The sequence below is a fragment of the Diadema setosum genome, chromosome 11 (assembly GCF_964275005.1).
Source record: "Diadema setosum chromosome 11, eeDiaSeto1, whole genome shotgun sequence".
Classification (NCBI taxonomy): domain Eukaryota; kingdom Metazoa; phylum Echinodermata; class Echinoidea; order Diadematoida; family Diadematidae; genus Diadema; species Diadema setosum.
The window spans coordinates 10,327,177-10,347,837 of record NC_092695.1 but is presented as its reverse complement, the minus strand read 5'-3'; the positions used below and the strand labels follow the sequence as shown (position 1 = coordinate 10,347,837).

Below are 20,661 nucleotides of genomic sequence, written 5' to 3'. Positions count from 1 at the left end.
TCACTGACTTGACTTTGGGGGTCTGATAACATACCTCATGGTATCTCTTCCTCATCTTTAAAAGAGGCAACGCACCCATCAGCCTAGGATGAGTCAGATGTAGAGAGAAAGAGAGAAGATGGAGGGGGGGGGGGGGGGGAGAGAGAGAGAAAGGGTTCACTGCTCCCGACCGTTCAAAGGATGAATCTGAATGGGATTACGCGGCAGCTGTCCAATTCTGGTCATGCTGATGTGATGAGTGGCCATTAATTCCCTCTGACATGTGGTGGTTGCCTAATCTTGGCACGAGTCTGATACCGTGAAGTACAAACAACTCCACTGTTACATTGCTTTTATTATCTAGAGGAAAATCTAACAGAGAGATTAATGAAAATGTAATTGTAAAGTTGGATGTAAAATGAGAAAGCAATGAAATGTTAAGTTTCACCCATTTTTGCAAAATATATTCAAGCTGTGAAAATGATAATTATCATATGATTATCATAATCAACATCATCGTCTTATACTTGTGATGATGATAATCGTAATGATTAAAAGTATTGTTATTTTACTTTGATTTTATCATTCTTATCATCACTTTTATTGCCATTATTCTCACTAAATCATTTGGCCTCAAAATCTAAGTAGAGTGTCATTTTGACATGAGTACCAGTTTCTGGGCTTCTATTAGTCAAGAAAAAGCTGATATATGTCTAGAAGCTGTGAGAACATTTTTTTTTTCTCTCTCTCATGAAATGATTTGCTGCAGCAATTTCTTTCATCTGAATAATCATCTTGGTTCAAATCAGTCTTATTTATTTTGAGATATGTGAGATCTTTTATCCTGTAGCCCCCTTGTTGCCCGCAACTGCCCTTTTACACATAAGCATACAGTTGAACCTCTCGTATCCGGACAAGTCGGGACCGGGGCTCATCCGGATAAGGGATTTGGCCGGATACGGGAGACTCAATGCTTTATACATGTACATATACATACACATGTACTGATGTAGCCCATTGTAGTACCACATGTAGTAATGTGTATACTGCAACCTTTTCATTGTTACATTTGGGGATGTTTCGGGATGTTGAAATGTCTGAAGGTAAGCAATTTGGAAGGAAATTTGATGCAATGTATGTTAATCATATTGGAAGTAATATGTAATTCATGTGTGTTTGGGTAGGAGTTCTCAAGGAGTTGGGAATCCCCCTTTCTTCCCGTAATTATTAAAAAAAAAAAATCACGGCGAGATTGCGTCCGGATAATAGAGAGATCCGGATAAAGGGAGGCCGGATAATAGAGGTTCAACTGTATATTATGTTTGTTCATGTGTGCGAATGTGCATTATTATATCTTTATCTGCTTCATGGCATCCTTGTTTCACTCTGCAATTAGATTTAATGTGGATAAACTGAATAGATACGCAATCAATTTGTCTATTAGAATTAAGAGTACTGGTTTCTTCAGTGGGTAGAGGTTGATATTGTACCAAACCACTTGATGCAGAATGATTAACTGCGTAATGTAGTTATCTCACCGCTTTGCCAATTAGGGCTTCTGCTGTTCTTTGGGAAAATAAATAGCTTAAAACAAAAATCATGTAGCAAAAAACAAACAAACAAAGCAAACCTGATGTGAGGTTTCATTCAATGTATGTTACACAAAGGTCACATCACAGAAATTGATAATTTCCTCTCCTGGCTCGTGAACTTCCCCTCCCTGTTTCCTTGAGAGTTATCAGACTCCAAGAATAAGCTTTTAGAAGTTTCATTAGACTTAGACTGGAGTTAAAAAAGTAAAAAATAGGCAATTGATCCCATTTCACTGAATTGCAGCTCTGAACCTGTGCCATTGTTAAAGACACTGTATCATTTTAGTGGCTGAATTGAAAAAAAAAAAATGTTGAACTTTGCTGACTGAAGTGCATCATGAATCGAATGAATGAAAAAAAAAACAACTTGAACACAAAAAATTGTTGAAAAATTAGCTGTCACTTATCTATTCATAAACAAAACCTCTGTGGTAATGAAAATTTACTAAAACAATGTGTGCCAACACTGCTGTTGATAAGAGAAATTAGTGCGATACATCCAACCACTCATAGATTTTTACTTTTTAAAGCACTCAGTTTTCAACCACATTTTACCATGACTTTGGATCAACACAGTACCAACTAGAAAAGCACTCTGAGACTGAGAGCATGGACTTCCACCAAGCAGCTCATTTCCACTCATATGGCTACACATGTTGAGAATTGCCCAATTTTCCAACACAGTGTATAGAAGCCTTTGTTTATTAGCTCACCTGAGCCTAAGGCTCAAGTGAGCTATTGCGATTGCCCTTCGTCCGGCGTCCGGCTTGCGTCGTGCGTCGTGCGTAAACTTTTTACATTTTCATCTTCTCCTTGAAAACCCCAAGACCGATTTTCATCAAACTTGGCAGGTAGCAGCCCTAGGGGGTTAGGAACTCAATTTGTTAAAATGGACATCATGCCCCACCCAGGGGGCCCCCAGGGGGCCCCCAGGGTGGCCCAAACCCCCCCAAAATTAAGGAATCTGTAAAAATCTTCTTCTCTAGAACCAGAAGTGATAGAGCTAAGTTAATACTATGAGTTAGTACATTGATGACTTTAGTTTCAAGTTTGTTCATGGCAAAATCAGGGGTGCCCCGCTTGGGACCCAGGGGAGGGGGTGAGGAGGGGTCCTAATGGGGCCTAAATTGTACATTTTTTATCTTCTTCTTGAGAACCCCATGACCCATTTTCACCAAACTTGGCAGGTAGCATCCCTAGGGGGTTAGGATCTCAATTTCTTAAAATGGGCACCATACCCACCCAGGGGGCCCCCAGGGGGCCCAAACCCCCAAAATGAAGGAATCTTTACAAATCTTCTCTAGAATCAGAAGGTAAGATAATACTATGAGTGAGTACATTAATGACTGTATTTTCAAGTTTGTTCATAGGAGATCAAGGGGTGCCCCTCTTGGGGGCAGGGTGGGGGTTGGTTGGGAAGGTCCAAATGGGGACCCGATTTGTACATTTTCATCTTCTTCCTGAAAACCTCATGATGTATTTTCATCAAACTTGGCAGGTAGCATCCCTAGGGGGTCAGGATCTCAATTTATAAAAATGGGCATCATGCCCCACCCAGAGGGTCCCAGGGGGCCCCAATCCCCCCAAATTAAGGAATCTTAAAAAATTTGGGCCCATATTGTACAGTTTCATCTTCTACTTGAGAATGCCTGGTCAAATTTTGGTAGAGCTGTGAATAATTTAGATTAGTGACTGCGTGAAAGGATTTAGATTAGTGACTGTTGTGCATTTTCGTTTGCTATTTTGTCTTCTGTTTGTTAGTCTTGTCCATTCCGTTTTGTCCCGTACAGCCTTTTCTTCAGTAGTTGTTTCGTTGTCTAGTCTTTTTCTATGTTTGTTCACGTCTGTGAAAGTAAATGTATTTATCTGTGAATCTAATTCTCAGTGGGCTTCCAGACTACTTCTTCTTTTTTTCTTTTTTTTTCCTTTTGTATTTATGATGCTTAAATTAATCTTCCCACTGATGTTATTTTTCCAGAGGGGCCCACATTCTACAAGCTCTGTCTTTTTAGTGGGTCTCTCCATTTTTCGCACTTTAAGCAAAGTTATACATGTACTTCATTTCAATCACTTCTGTTTCTTTTTTATAACAATTACTATAAGGTCCTCAATTGTTGTACATTCTTTTCAATACATAATGTTCTGTTTACCTTATTCTCTGTTGTCAAAAGAAGTGTAACTTATGTTTTGTCGGAAAATGAAATAAACTTTGAATCGAAATCGAAAGGTGAACTTGCGATACTCGGGTGAGCGCTAGACCCGCGGGTCTCTTGTCCCTTTAGTCTCCAGCTGCGCGGCACCTGGCCGAGCAGAGCACACGCTTTAGTGCATGTAGCTATTATGCAAACCTCAAATATGTGCAGCTTGAACTCAGAGTTTATTGACCTTTTCTGCTAAAATATCAAAAATCCTTCAAAAATTCATGAAAAGTGGATAAGTACCAAAATTTGATCATCTGTTCCTTGTGTCACTAACTTTCCTGCAAGTTTCATCCAAATCCGTTCACAACTATTTGAGTTATTTTGCACACAGACAAACAAACAAACAAACCAAGCCGATGAAAACATAACCTCCTTCCTTGGTGGAGGTAAAGATACTGGAAGGTGAGAGAGCCAGGCAGCTTAGATGTTACAAACCAGAAGCATTGTCAAGCGGTACCTTTAATCTAGTGCTATTTTTGTTTTCCTGCACAACATCTCGATGAATCACTGAAGAACAGTTACCAGAGATGTCTATTATAGGAAAAGTCGACATGACACAATGCGTCTTAACCCAGCATAGCTGGTGGCTTAGAACTATCCTTTATATGCATAGTTTGTACAGCTATGGGACATTTCATCAGACATTAGCTTTGAATTCTTGACAATTATGTTGTAGCCAATTATAACCATTAACGACCATCCACAGTCTTCTTAAATGTAGCACTCTTTCAAGCATGCAATGTAGTTCTGTTTTACTATTTTGTCGCATAAAATGGGTTTTTGTATCGGCTCTTGTTTAACTTTGGAACAGTCTAAAACCCACTCGCTGAACTTGTGGGTTGAAACAGTTCCAAAGTTAAACTCGTGCATCCAATTCACACCAATCCACTCTGTCCTGTGCATCATTTGTATAACAACATATGGAAAGCCAATTTATCTTTGTGTGGTGGTCAGCTATCAGCTTCTCTGTTATATTGAAACATCTGGTCAGTAAGAAAGTAGGACTTGCATAGGTTTTCACATAAACTTTTGACTTACATGTAGAGATTTTAATTCTACTCTGTTTGATCCTATTTAAGTATTACAAATTCCTTAAGGGGGTATCTCACTGAGCGACGAACGTTTGCAAACGTAGCGAATTCTGGATTTCGTCAGGGTTTGTAAAGGGTTGCAAAAGGTTCATTAACAGTTGCAAGAAAGTTCGCAAATTTTTATTGTCGCAAACAGTTTTTCTTGTCGCAAACAGTTTTTCTTGTCGCTAAGAAATTTTGAACATGTTCAAAATTTCTTTGCGAACCTTTGCGAATTTGTATTTTCGCTAACAGTTGCAAACATTCGCAAAACACTCGTAAGAATTCACAAACGGTCGTAATACGGTGTCACTAACATTTTTATTTGATTCGCCACTGCTAGCGAACAAGTAACCATATGGTTCGTATATAAAAGCTCCTGAAACAGGCAAGGTTCCACTCTAAAGAATTTCTTGAAGCTCTTGACATCTCCATCATGTAATTGCTGCAAAAGCTTTTCATATTGACCAAAGTCTGTCCTCTGCAACAACCACTCTTTGACCCAAACAGTCTTTCTTTTCTTCTTCCTTTCTTGTTTTTCTTTATCTTCTTTCTCTTATGCTGCACGATAGCTGTAGCAGCAACCTGGCAAAGCAGCTCTTCAAGGATAGCAGCATGTGGAGCCTCTTCTTGGCAGAATTATTTCCATATACTGGAAATCCATTTTGAACGGTTGTCACAAGAGATCTGAATTGAGTGGAAGGTTGTACGTTCGTTTTATGGGTCTCACTATACACAATCGCCTGGTACTTTTCTATGTCCCAGAACATTCGCAAATTGTCGCAAAGGATTTGCAAACAGTCGCTAATGTTCGCAAAACTGTCGCTAACATTTGCAAAATTGTCGCAAACATTTGCTAACAGTCGCTAATAGTCGCCACCTGTGTTTTGCAAACACTTTCGCAAACATTCGCGGAAGTGTTGCTAATTGTCGCTAAAAGTCGCTAACTGTCGCTAATGGCAGAAGCGAACCTTGATTTTTTGCAAACATTCGTCAGAAAAGTTGGCGAATCTCAAATTTGCTATATTCGCAAACGTTCGCCGCTCAGTGAGATACCAGCTTTATTGTCTTCTATGCTTAGCCAAGTATGAAATTATAAAAAAGCATTCATCAGGAGAGATGATACAAGGTTATAAGGCAAAAATAGGAGAAGATGATAGATACAAACAAAAAGTGAAATAATGCAAGTAGTTACTTTTGCTTATATCCCTGGATCACCCTTCTCTTTAATTTAATCTCCATTAAAGGCATAACTTACCGTTTGCAGATAAAACAAAAACCCAGCATTAGTGCTTCAAAATAGTTCTAAAATGTGAGTTAGGGATAGAAACAACCAATGTAAAAATTTGAACCAGTATAATTGATGTTAAGTATACAAAATGTGAACAATAGATATGATAGAAATGTTTCCAGACTAAACGGTCTACAGTTATGATTTACTGAGAAAAATAGTGATATCTCCTCATATTGTAGGCTTTATTGCAAAAAACTTATATGGTAGGATGTTTTGTGATCCAACTGACCTACACATATGCATCAAATGTGATATCTTGAACATTTTTTAAATCACTGCTCTCAAAGGTAAACAGGACCTTTAATATATGATCTGTCTGTTGAGGTCCATTCAAAATAGTGTCTATTTAGCGCTTCTTTCAGTAAATATTATCAACGTATGTGTTTTTGATCAACATGTACAGTGTACGTACTGTAGAGTTAGTGCAACAGGAGATGTAATGAGAATTGAAAGGGAGTGAGGTACAATGTACTATCCAAGATACACTCTTTTGCTCATCTGCAACTTTTAGACAGATGGATCTTCCATTTGACACCTGTCATTTTGATCACAAAATAGTTGTATAAGTAGGGGTGGGTACCCATTACAAGGGAGCTCCTGTGCTAGAGGCAGACACTCTATGACTGCAGCCAGCCCCGCCTCCCCTTTTTCCCACCGCCGGGATGTGTGTGTCGGTGTCTGCCCTTAAAGGCAAGAGACATGTAATCGTCATCACCTGGTCCTCACACCAACATGTCAAAGTGACGACCCTTCTACTACCCTGTGAAATGACTTGGGACATATATAGCCGAGAGCATTCACACTGCAGTGCCCTGGCCAGGAAGAATGTGTCGTGTAATTTGTGAGCCATGCCTTGCAAAATTTGAAGTTTTACCTTTTTGGGAGTGTTTTTGTTTTGTTTTCCATTTTGAATGTATGCTAAAGATATTATACTGGCAGGTCACTTTACTTCATAAAGTATGTTGACTATGTGGAAAAGACAGTTTCAAAGTTTTATTTGTTTAGTTTTGCCAAAGAACTGCTTGCTATATTTGGAATTTACTTTCCTCCCATTTACAAACAGCAAAAAAGAAAGAAAGAAATATCTTCTATGAATGTGAAATTATGCTTTTAGCCAGCTCTTGTGTTCATACTTGTAACCAGTTATTGGTTAGTGCAGAGATTTTTTTTTTTTTTTTTTTTTTTTTTTGGGGGGGGGGATGCACACACCTTGTCTGTTAGAGGTCTGTATTTAATTGAAGTTGTTAGTCATTGTTTACCTAAACACTCAAAAACATTGGCTCTTGTGTTCACATATGCTGCAAAACTGATATTCTTTTTTATTCTATATCTGTTTGTTACACAGCATACCTGAAAGCCCCTCTGGATGAGTACATGCGGCAGTTTCCAAAGGTGAAGATCATTCGTTTGCCACGACGAGAGGGGCTGATCCGCACCCGCCTCCTCGGAGCCAAGCCAGCTACCGGGGATGTCCTTCTCTTCCTGGACTCTCACTGTGAGGCAAACTATAATTGGCTGCCACCACTTTTAGGTAGGAATGATGAGTGGTTATAGCAGGAAAGCATGATAAACATTGAGGTCCAATGGCACTCCTGGTTATGGCAGGAAGGCATGATAGATATTGAGGTCCAAAGCCACTCCATGTTTAGATTTAGTTTATAGTAACTGTAAAACTGGATTAAAGGGACTGTACAGTACTCGTTGAGGTGGGGATTCATGTTTTGAACATTCCTAAGTGAGATAATGAAAAGCCTCTTATGAAATATGAAAGAGCATGTAATTTTAAGAAGGATTCAACGTTTATTTGATGAAAATTGGTTTTCAAATGGCCGAGATATCCAAAAAAGTGCTAATAATAAAAGGCGACATGCCACAACTTTATTAGGATCTCTTTGTTTCACCTTGTTTTTTGATATCTCAGCCATTTCAAAACCGATTTTCATCGAATAAACTTTTGATACCCCTTAAAACTGCATTCTCTTTGACATCTCATAGAGTGGTTTCTGAATATCTCGCAAAACGTTAAAAGCTAAATCCTCACCTCGACCAGAACTGTACACACCCTTTAACTGATTGAATCAACCAAAAAGAACGTTGTTGAAAGTTTCAACAAAGTAGGTCATGAGGTGATAAAGTGTTTTAGAGGAATATTCATTTTGTCTCACAGATTTGTTCTTCGTATTCTTTTATGAACTAAAATGAAAAGGACTAAATTACATCAGCCACATTAATGTGAATGATTGTTTGGTTGTAACAACTTGGCAGCAATGATATTTCAGAGATAGGAAGTTGTAGTTACTACATTATTGACCAAACATATGATTTTCATCATAGTTTTATGTACAAACAGCTAGGGTGAATTAATTTGACTTTACATGTGTGAATTTGTTCTGATGTTGTGTTGAACAGCAAAAAAGGTGGATCGGTTGTTTGAAAGTTTACGTGTTGATTTAAATGAGGAAGAGCAGTTTGCAGTAACACCATATGTGTGAAGTCCTTAAAAGGACTGTTGTTTGGAGAAAGAAGATGAGATTAGTTAAAAATTAGATACAAAAAGCCAAGTTAAATCTTGTCTTCCAAGTTCTAAACTGCACTGATCTTGCTCTGGGTGATGAGGGTCAATGAACTGATAATCAGTGAACACAAATCATTCCCATCCATCAAGCAGTCCTCCCTCGATCAGAGCGTCATCAAACTTTAATGGCTAGAAGTAGAGTATGAAATTGTATTTTGTGGGGGAGCGGCAGAAGAGAAACTCGTCATGTGTTGAGAAACCATCCATTTTCATGAGTTTGGAAACTGGAAGAGAAAGTTGGAGCACCCCGAATGGGAAGTCCGGGGTGGTATCGCATTCCCGTAAAAGTTTACTTTAGGTGTAAATATCATCATTGCATCCTCCCTGCCCAGCCCCCTTTCTCATTAATTGATGCCTACTCATATTTCATCTTGTCATCTCATGCTCTACATGTGTCTGCTGAATCTCTTTGTGTTTCTTCTTTCTCTCTGTCTGTCCTTTGTGTTTCCTATTTTGGGTATTGATGCTGCAACTTGTGGCATTTCAAGCGGATGCATTTATATTTCACAGTATTCTCACTTATGTATGTGCCAACAGGGGAGAGGAGCTACTCTTTCCACACTTATGATGGAAGCGCCTTTGTATGTAACTTTAAACCATTGCCTTCAGTTGTCCCAGGCATGTTACCAAGTATTTATGCCATGTATACTTGTCCTGCAGGCTTGCTCCTTCGTCCACCCCTCCCCCCCCCCCCCCCCCCCCCGCCAAAAGAAAAATACTGAAGCTTTTTATCTACTTGAGGCTAGTCCCACATAGAGTAAGGCAGTGGTGTTACAGGGATAGCATATTCATGTTGTAATGTCTCTTTCAGCTTCGAGGCATTGAGAATACAGCCGTGTGAATTACTATCAAAAATTCAGTCTCTTGCTATCCAGCGTTTGTTGTAAGGAACTATTTACTGATGATGCAAACTGCTGGGCTTTTTTTTTTTTTTTTCCTTTAGTAACATTTAACTGGGCTGAAAATTACTAGGGAAGTCTTTGATGGGTTGAGACGTGTGCTATCACCCTGCCATTATATAGGCGATATAGATGTGATCTGCACCTTTGTCATCGATCAAGATGTGCTTGGGTAATTTCTCGCACCTCATCAGCACCTTGGGTAAGGAAGATGTCTTCCTGTGGTGTTGCTGGTCATTATCAGCTCATCACCATGACGATTAGAACTCGCTGGATGAGGGTGCTTCCTGGGAGAGCCCAATGGCAAGATGTCTGGAAGGTGTGTGTGTGTGTGTGTATGTGGAGAGGGTTGTAAGGCTCCACTAAGGGAAGATTTTGCTGATTCTTGTATATTTTTTTTTCTACCTACCAGTTTAGCGTAGTGTCTACCATTTGAAATCCTGTTTGATTATCTGTAGCTGCAGAATAATTTCTTGGACACCACCAGAAAATTCATCGCATCGCTATAGTCCACTGTTACGAGAAACAAGTTGCCAAGAACACTTGCGGTGGATAAGATCTAGCAGAGAAAATCATATCAAGGCCAACATTTTGACAGTCCCAAACTAACATCAGTATTTCATGTTCTCAACAGATTTGCTCTGACTCATAATTGCGTGTCACACAATCATATCAGTTTGGTAAACATCTTTTTTAATAGTTTGCAGCATAGCCATTCAGTAGTATTTGGAATTGTTTCAATTTATTTAGTAACTTTTGCAACATTTGCTCCTGCAACAATTGCTCTGGTCTTAGTTTCTCCAAGGACTTAGGGTTAGGATTAGGGTAAGGGTTGTGATGGGATTTAAGGTTTAGTTTGATATGAGGAGTAGGATTAGGGTTAGGGTGGTGTTTGTGGATAGAATTTATGTTTGACGTAAGCATGCAGATATTTCGTGGGAGCAATTGTCGCACAAGCAAATGTCATGGAACCTATCAGTCCACATGAACCAAAATAGAAGAACATTGAAATTTGAATGATCAATCATAGACAGCAGAACATTGCATGTGATAAAAACTTGTTTCATGGCTGTAGTGATACTAAAGTGTCTTGTAGTATGTGGACATGGCATGGTGCCAGCAAGGAACACATGGTGAATGATGTCATAATCTCTACCAGTGAATAACAGGAAAATTTTGATGACGTATTTTCCACCTCCACAAGATGATTTTTTTTTTTTTTTTTTTGCACCTGTTGACTCACTGCATCAGCAAATGACAGAAGTCATATTCATCATGTCAATATTGCAAGTGTGTCAGGCATCAGACTATTTCATCAGATAAGATCGCTGTTTAACCAAACTGTCCACGTGACGTTTTATTTGCCTCATATAGCAGCAATTCTAGGTATTCTTTGCACTGATGTTGTGCTTAGAAATAACAACATCAAATGTGACCGTGCACCTCAAAACAGACAAAAAGTCGCCAGACATGAATTTTAGTTAAGACCATATTCTGAAAGAGCAGACTTTAAGCTTTAAAATGATGTATAACTCAAATCAAATGGACTCTCCTAACCTATCTAAATATTAGAAAGAAAGCACAAACTCAGGAAAAGTGTGAACAGAGAAAAGAGGCTCTGAAGTACAGTGTCTGTTCAAGCGCTTAATCTTTACCAAACCGTGCTGGCTGTGCGATGAATGGGGCAAAAAACAGGAAGTAAACCACCAGAGTAACAACAATGAAGGGATTATCAGATTAAACTGAAATTAAGCATGCCTCATTAACACATTCTGTCTATAATTAATGCTATTTTTCAAAGCAGTAGCACTATCCTTTCAGAAGTTATTAGAATTGAAAGTGAAGAGTGTGGACAAGGTTTTTCAGAAATGAAAAAGGGATTCTAAAGACACACCTAATCACACTATTCTACCAAAAATGTGCGAGATAAACTGCTAAAAACACACTTTCCTGCCCATTTTATGATACCAAATTGTAGCATAATGTAAAAGAAGACCCACTCTTTCAGAATATATGAAAAAGTCAAGTTCGGCTAGGTTGACCCATTTCAAGTATTTTCAGTCCTCACGCAAAATTAGTGTGTGCGACTTTATGTTCGTTTTGAGGTGCACGGTCACAAATAGAGTCTAAAACAGTTTATCCAGTGCATTTTCTTCCAACTGTTCTTACAGCATTCATATGCTGATCTCCCTCTTACTAATGAAATTTGTCAACTTTTCATTTATGAAGACTGGAAGTGAACACTTAAGTCATAATTCAAAGCCAGATGTAATCAAAACATTCAATGTAATTATTTGTCGTAATCATTATAAAGCACGAACAACAAAAGCACGAATAACAATAGAGCATGAAGTAAGAGATGATATGATTTTCACAAATATGCTGACAATAACAGTGATCCATGCAGTGTATGTAATGTCAGGTGAGTAGTAAAATGGCTAATCCAATTCCATCTTGGTTAATGGTATCACCTCTGCCGCATCTGTCCTATTTGAGTATTTGACATGTCTGTCAAACAAAAACCACCATCAATTTGTGGTGGAACCCACACTGGTGGTACGATCAGGTAGGCGCTGTTTACGCTTTCCCATCACCAAAGCCACAGTTCACACCTTCCCGCTACCCGCATGGCCCAGTGAATGGATGTTTGTTGGGGAAGGTGGCTATTAATGTGGACCTGGGGAATATAGCGCAGTCGTGCACCTTTGATACTCATAATAACTGATACTCATAATAACTCCAGGTTGGGCCATAGAAGGAGGAAAAAGAGATGAAAAAACTAGATCATCATTCCCTCGACATTTTCTTTCCATGAGCCATCCTTATCATGCATGTCTCTTTCTTTACATACCAATGATTTGGTTTAATGAATTCTCATCTTGGGCTGCCCTCTGTGAATGTGTGTTTTTTCATGTCCTGGATCGGATCAGCTGTTTCCTCATCATTCTATATTGAATGCAGACCAACTGGCTGTTACTCTGAAGTAAGGTTTATTAAGACCCTGCACCTTTTTAAATTAGACACTATTTTTAACTAAGCCTGACTTAGATTATGACTACAGTCTAAATGAGGTCCTATTTACTTGTAGTTTCTGAAAGTCAGGATTAGTTGGAGACTACTGTATACGCCGAATATTTCACAAGGTTTTTATTTTCGTGAATTTCGCGAGTCGGGTGGTATTCGCGAAATTAAAGACACACACAAAAAAATTACTCTGATCTTGATATGAATGTGACGTACTCATTTCTCCGTTCAATTCAGTACTCCACGATCACGAATTTTACCACTCGCGAAGTCATCGGGAAGTCCCGATTTGTGAAAATATAGACTCGCTATAAGATGTATGGCGTATACAGTATATCTCATTTGAGACTTAAGATGAGAGAATGTCACAACATGGCTGCTTTTTCTTTGACCATGATGGAAGTGCCTTTACATTTCTTCCCATTACCAACAGAGCACAAAAACAGGAGAAAAACAATGAACTGCTAAAAGCTTTACAGTGCCTTGCATGTGGATATTTTTCGTCTAATGCGTGTCCACCACGACTGTTTGCTTCATCGCAACCAATCAGAAGGTATAGTAAGCAGGGCACCTCTTTGCTTGCGTCATGCTAAGTATTCAGGACCATCCCTTCGAAACTGGCAAGTTTGGCAGAACTGTTCATAATTCTTTCAGGGATGAAACTCATCTCAAAAAAACGAGAGAAGTATTACACTTGTTCCCCACCAGGGAGAGGCACGTATCATCTGACGTTTTTTCCCGCACTCTCTTGCAGCCGTCTTGGCTGGCTTTGAACAACAGAACAAAAGAAAAAGAGCTGCAACTGGCACGTTAAGGCATACTGACAAATATTACGTATGCATACAGCAGCACGGGCAAGCAGGCGATGGGGATAAGATTTCATTACACAGGAGAGTGAAAAATTGGGATCTGACGATGAGATGCCGTTTTTTTCCTCTTTTTTTTTCCAGTGCTTTATATCTTCAACGTGTGCAAATGTGAGAGCACATGATTAATGATGGACCAAGCCTGCAAACCCAGGTCCCCAGACCCGTTCCTCTCTATCCATCTCTCCCAATCTCACTCCCCAAGTCGAAGGAACCCTGGCAAGCCGAAGCAATTAGAATGTGGGAGGGGATACCAAAACGTAGCCGGAAAAGCTACCAAATGCAGTAAACATAAAAATTTATTCATCATAGTGGGAGGCAGATGAAGACATCTCCTTCCACAGGGAGACATCAGAGGGACTATAATCTTTCTGGACAGGCAGACGTGAAGGCATGAGCTTGAATATATATAGACTGGACAAACTGAGCAAAAGAGGGTTTATGGTTTTGTTTTTTTTTTTTGATGGTGGTAGGGAGGGGTAAAGCGAATGAGAAAGTAGAGAAAACAATGAGAAATCTAGAAAGAAAGGGAGGTGAAAAGATGGAGGGCCAGAAATTAATCTTAAGAGTTATCTGTAAAGATAGATAGAAAGAAGAGAGAAAGAAAGAATGAATGAAAGAAAGAAAGAAAGAAGAAAGATAGAAAGAAAGAAAGAAAGACAGACAGATAGAAAGAAAGAAAGAAAGAGATCAGAAACTGTACCAGTGGGACAGTAGAAAGAAGAATGCAAACACATACACCACCGCACACCATATGCAGCTCACCCGATAATGAATTTTGAGGGCTGTTTGTTCATTTGAAAGAGGGTGGCTGTGGTTGGATTAATTCACAAATTAGCCGTCAAGTTTGTCGATCAATCTTCCCGATAATCACAACTCCTGATAAGATTGGGCCCTTAAACATTAATTGATTAATCAATCAATTAATTAATTCATTGATTAATTGATTAATTAATTAATTAATTCATTCATTCACTCATTTTTTTCCTGTGAATCTTGTCAACAAAACTTTTCCTGTGTGTTTTGAGAATTCCAAATACGTATGACTACTCAATTTCTTATGACAGAGCCACAAGAGTTACGTCTACTTCATTCAGATGCTCCCATCTCTTTACCCTTATTAGTATTTTTACAGCAGTTCCTACCTGTCATCTCCAACTAGACATGCTAATTCTTAGTCCATTCTGACCCTCTTCCTCTCTGCGTCCCATTCACATTTACACAAACAACCCCCCTCTCTCTTTCTCTTGGCTACTTGTATGCATGTCTCCCCATTTATGAAGGGAGGTTTTCGTTAAATTGATTTTAAGAATTCATGAAAGCTGTCTCAATGATGTATGACAAAATTTGGGTGCCCCCTTTTTTGTTATTCCTCTGTGCAAAGCTCGTTAACTGGGGGTTATCACACTTAGGCCAAATGGGTATGGGACAGGGGTTTGCCACTTTTGTCCAACATTCAAACAGCCCATGATATCCAGTCATGTTTTTTCCTTTTCTAACAGTAGACCTGTTTTTAGACTATGCAACTGAATGACAGAAAGTCTTCCCCAGACCCCAGTGTAATGTAACAATCATACATTTTGGATTCATTTTCGCAAATTGTACCTGTTTTCAGACTAGAGTTCTGTAAGAAATGAAGCAACACAAAATCTATTTGTGTGTGTGTGTGTGTGTGTGTGTGTGTGTGTACCAGGCCCAGATAGCAAAGTAAAAGTGATGATCATACATTTTGAATTCATTTTAGCAAATATTAGGCTGTATTGATCATTTTGTTTTGCACAATTGGTACCAGGTTTTAGTAGGGGTAAAAAGGAATATGTTAAAAGGAAGAGAGCCCCAAGTGAGAGAGGAACAGTTTTCATGGGGCAAACCATTAATTACTAAGATTTTAATCATGGAAAAGCAAGGGGACATCATGCGAATGACCTGAAATAAAGGATTTTCACTCGTTGACTGATACAAACTTAAAGACTTAACCCTTGCTAAATCAGAGCAGCTACTGTAGTTCTCCCTGATCCTGGAAACATAGGTGTCTCTTCATATCCAGACAAGAGAATAACATAAAAATCCTCTGAGATTTTCACCTATGGAGATGCCTGTGATACACAAATATCTTGTTCCTGATCGATCTTTAAACCTCCCCAATAATGATGCAGGAATGGGGTTACTAGACCTATGAAACATATCATCAAGACTAAACCCATTTCAAGAGATCTCCTTTGTTTTGTTTTTCGGTGCAGAGCGCATCGCCCTCAACCACCGTCGCATCGTCTGCCCCATGATTGATGTCATCAGCAACGAGGACTTCCACTACGAGTCGCAGGCGGGCGACGTGATGCGCGGCGCCTTTGACTGGGAGCTCTACTACAAGCGCATACCAATCAGTGAGGCGGAGAACAAGCGTCGCAGTCATGAGAGCGACCCCTTCAGGTAAAAAACAAAAACAAAAAAACAAAAACTTCCAAGGCTTTGCCAACTTTTTTGCTCATCATTTTTTAGCAATATTTGCTTCAATTGTTGATTATTATGTGCTTTATAAATTTGAATTATGATGATGGTGATGATGATGATGATGATGATGATGATGATGATGATAATGATTATTATTATTATTTTTATCATTATCATTATTATTATCTTTCATGACTTATAATTGCACAGTGCAGAAAAAGATTTTTAAAAAGAAGAGCAAGAAAGAAGGGGGATTGATGATACAAAAGTAGACAAGAGCAAAGGATTGTATTGTGATTGGAATGCATAATTTGAGGAGAAAGAAATTATTCATTGGTCTCAGTGGACATTCCTTACGAACGATAGAATGCGCCTGCTTTACAATTAGATGGAGAGCGAGATACAAGGACAAATAGTGACAATGTATCTACAGAGGCTCTGAGCAATGGCATTATACTTCAATACAAGCTCATTTTCTAAATTAAGAGGATAGTTTGTAGTAGGATTTTTGTTGTTGTTTTTTCCAGTGGCAGCAGTGTTGCAATACTGTGAAATGTAGCATAAAAATTATCAACAGAATACAGCAGCAAAGCAGTGACACAGTATGTCTAGATTTGTAACAGTACACTAAACTGAATGCCAAGTACATGTGTTCAATCAGTATTGTTGGAATCAGAGGGCAGAAATAAAGGTAATATCTGCAATAAGGTACATGACCTATCATAAGGCCAACACCAGCTTTTTACTGCTTTGTTTTAAATCCCAAAGAGGAATTCAATTCAATTCAATTCAATTCAGTTTAGTTCAGTTCAGTTCAGTTCAATTCAATTCAATTCAATTCAATTCAATTCAATTCATTTTAATTCAATTCAATTCAATTCAATTCAATTCAATTCAATTCAATTCAATTTATTTTATTTCATTTAATCATCCAATAAAAATATTACAGGAAATTCAGTGCAGGATTTTTGCATTTACATAAATGGTGGTGTTATATCAAGAACACAAAATAGTACGTCATGAATAAGTACATACAAATATATATATATATATATATATATATATATATATATATATATACATTTCATACAATCAAATTGGAAGAAATAATCATATACTGCAGTAAGACATGACTTTCATAGATTATTGGAAATATCAGTCGTAATTTTGATACTCAAGTGAAAATATAAAGAAACACACAAGTTTAGAGAGGTTCAATGTGCAATCCAGTATGAAATGTCATGTTGTTCAGTTATCCAACCAGTATGGTTTGTCTGACAGTTGTAAACAACTCAGTTGCTTCTTTCAACTTGAGCAGTATTACGATGGTGATTTGAAATTTGAGCACATGGATTGATTTCAGCTGTGAATGCAGAATTGATGAAAACAATTGTGAGTCTCTCTTTCTTCCTCTCTTTCTCTCTTTCTTTCTTATATTAAAGTGTTGTATGTTGCATAAAATACAGCCAGGGATACATTTCAAGAGTTTTTTTTTTGTGTGTTTTTTTTTTTTCCCTTGGATTGGTCGTTGCATATTCCCCTCTGCCGCCACCAGCTATATGTCGTAATATCCCCTGAGTGGGGCAAGCCATTTGTATTGTCATGAATAAACTATCCTCGGAGAGCATGCTACTTAGCTTTGTGCCCCTACGACTGTTGGCAGTTAAGCATCCGTCTCCGTGCAGTTTCCATGTACACGGTACTGTAAGATCACGGGTTTGAATATTTCATCAGACTCGCTCACCAACAATCGAAAGCGTCCATTATGAATTGATTCTGGTTTACTGTTCAGGGCAGTATGCATACGAAGGTCAGCTTGAGAACAAAATAAGAAAGGATTTTTATCCAAATGGTAAATTGGTTTCTGATGCAGCAGTGGCATTTGATATCCCATTGGTACTTATCATATAAATGTATTTATTTCAAATTCTAATTCAATCTGAATTCAAGAAGACTAGATAGGGTATATTAAAAGACAATGTTTAAAAGAAATGAAACCAAGAAAGCTGTGGCTTAAACTAACAAGTGAGGTATACAATGTGTGAGATAATAAACGGAAAGATGTTAACTCCGCAAATGCCATGGGTCGTCAGCAGCACACCAGGGATCACCAGTGTTTCGGCCATTTAAGTGCTGTACACCTCCCCCTGGCTGGCCGGTGCTGCGTTGGGATCCCCTTGACAGCACCCCCAAGACAATGTTTAAAAGAAATGAAACCAAGAAAGCTGTGGCTTAAACTAACAAGTGAGGTATACAATGTGTATTGCAAAATTAAAAGTCAGATATATGTACAAGACAAAAAAAAAAAAATCACTTCAATATGATTTACAAACAAAACACAAAGCCTGTTAAAGAGAAATTGCCATTTCACCTGTCTGTCAAAGACAATGTCACTCACAGCCTTGAACACACAGCCTAGTTGTTACATGGGTGGAAGGGAAATACATGTATTAGTATGTAGATTTATGTACATACATGTACATGCAGACTCAGCATTTATTATACTGGCTCAACAAAGTCTTTAATTCAAAGCAGATTTAAATGTGTCATATTTTCGGTAATTTTCAGTGCATTTTAGAGTTTTCCATTGTTTATATTCATGTATTATTTAATTTTCTATATTAAATGTTTAATATTTAATTCAATATCAACTTTATGAAATATTTTCAATTCCAGGTATTCAGTGTTTTTCTGGGTTTATTCGAATTGGCAACTTTGCATTGAGCTAATTTAAGGCGACAATGTGTCAGTCATTATTTTTGCCATGTCGGTATCATTTGCATAAAGTTTAGTATTATGAACTGACACAATTAATGATGATTAACTGTTGCTTATGTTTGTACTTGTCTAATTGATCAGTTGTGTTACATTTACAGGGTGATTATATCAAGAGTGAAATTGGTGTCAAGATGAGGTTGAGGTCTGGGATTTGCTGTGACAGTATCTGCTGTTTGGTTTCATCTCCAGTGTGCAGATGCTTCTTTGAAAATATATATCGATATTTTGGTTTGCCAAACATGAGCAAACAAATTGTCTTCAAGTGAAAATGAAAAAGTAGATGCAGTAACTACTGATTGAATCTTAAATATGTTTTTGCTCTGTTCTTTTTATATAATCATCATCAGACAGAGGCTTCCTGCTACTCACAGAACTCAATGTTGGCTTGCCCAGCATGAAATGTAAAAATTAGGCAAATCAATATACTGTAAAACATGATATATTCGTGGCATGAATTTGTCATGAATTGGAGCCGACAGCCTTTTTTTCGGCATGAAATTTTTGCGAACTGCCTCTGGCATTCAGTGCATATTGTGGAGACAAGAACTTTCGTGTGCATTTTAAGTTTGAACTGCCACAGGCATTCAATGCATATTGTGGAGACAAGAACTTTCGCGTGCATTTTAATTTCGAACTGCCACTGGCATTCAATGCATGTTGTGGAGACAAGAATTTTCACGGGCATTTTAATTTCGCGAATCTTTGCGCTCGCGAAATTAAAATGCACGCAAACATTCCTCATTTTACAGTATAAGAAATCTGTATGTATACCAAAATTAGGAGAAACACACACACACACACACACACACACACACGCACACACACACACACACACACAGTGATAAGTTAGCCCATTAGAAATAGGGGCGGATCTAGCTTTTTGCTAGGGGAATTTGACCCGATGATAATGGGTCATGACAAGCAACAAAATAAAAAAAGTATTCAATTTTTTTTTTTCAGGCACTTCTCTTTCCAAAATCAGCTGACAAGCAAAAAAAAAACAAAAACAAAAACCAACCCAAAAAAGTGGGAATTGATAGGAAGGAGACAGAGAGAGTTCTGCAACATTGCCAAAGTAAATCATTCCATTATAGGGAAAGGACACAGATTTGGACCAATTACATACTGTCACTTCCCATTGGGTGACTGGTGAAAAAAAAAATATATATATGTTAGCTTTAACTCTCAAGATTACCTTGGGTGTGTGTATTCACCTGCCATGGAATGCCACGTCTATGTTTACAGGCACAGGATGGAGTGCCACGTCTGTGTTTACAAGTACAGGTTGGAATGCCACATTCATGTTTTCACACAGCATTCAGTCATTGCCCATGCCAGTTGATCTTAACACATCAGTCCGCAAGCATGACTGATCACGTCATCATGTGGATAGTCCTCCAGCATTTTTGTCCCCGCCGAACGAGTTCGAGCAGGGGACTATGAAACGGGCTCCGTACGTGTGTGTGTCCGTGTGTCCGTCCGTCCGTCCGTCCGTGTGTCCGTCCGTCCGTGTGTCCGTGTGTGCGTCCGTGTGTGATCAAAATGTTCAAAATGCTACTCCTTCGCCATTTCTAACCCGATTTTGATTCTGTTTGCTTTATATGATAGCACTACATGGGAGCTTTGAAACTTCTATACAAAATTTCAGTTGTGACCTTTGACCTTGACCTTTGACCTATATTGTACATTTTGCTTCAAAATGCTACTCCTTCGCCATTTCTAACCCGATTTTGATTCCGTTTGCTTTATATGATGGCACTAGGTGAGGGCTTCAAAACTTCTACACAGAATTTTGACCTTTGACTTCTTTGACCTTTGACCTTGATTTTTGACCTATATTGTACATTGCCTACAAAATGCTACTCCTTCGCCATTTGTAACCCGATTACAATTCCGTTTGCTTTAAGTGATGGCACTAGGTGAGGGCTTCAA

General features: G+C 38.5%; 1 protein-coding gene across 1 annotated transcript in view; it reads left to right on the top strand.

The window, feature by feature from the left end:
• LOC140235504 (polypeptide N-acetylgalactosaminyltransferase 10-like) overlaps window positions 1-20,661 on the top strand; it is a 65,864-nt gene that overhangs the window by 23,182 nt on the left and 22,021 nt on the right. Inside the window, exons 5-6 of the mRNA XM_072315528.1 lie at window positions 7,482-7,667; window positions 15,741-15,930. Coding sequence (XP_072171629.1) covers window positions 7,482-7,667; window positions 15,741-15,930 — 376 coding nt within the window. The remainder of the gene's footprint in view (window positions 1-7,481; window positions 7,668-15,740; window positions 15,931-20,661) is intronic.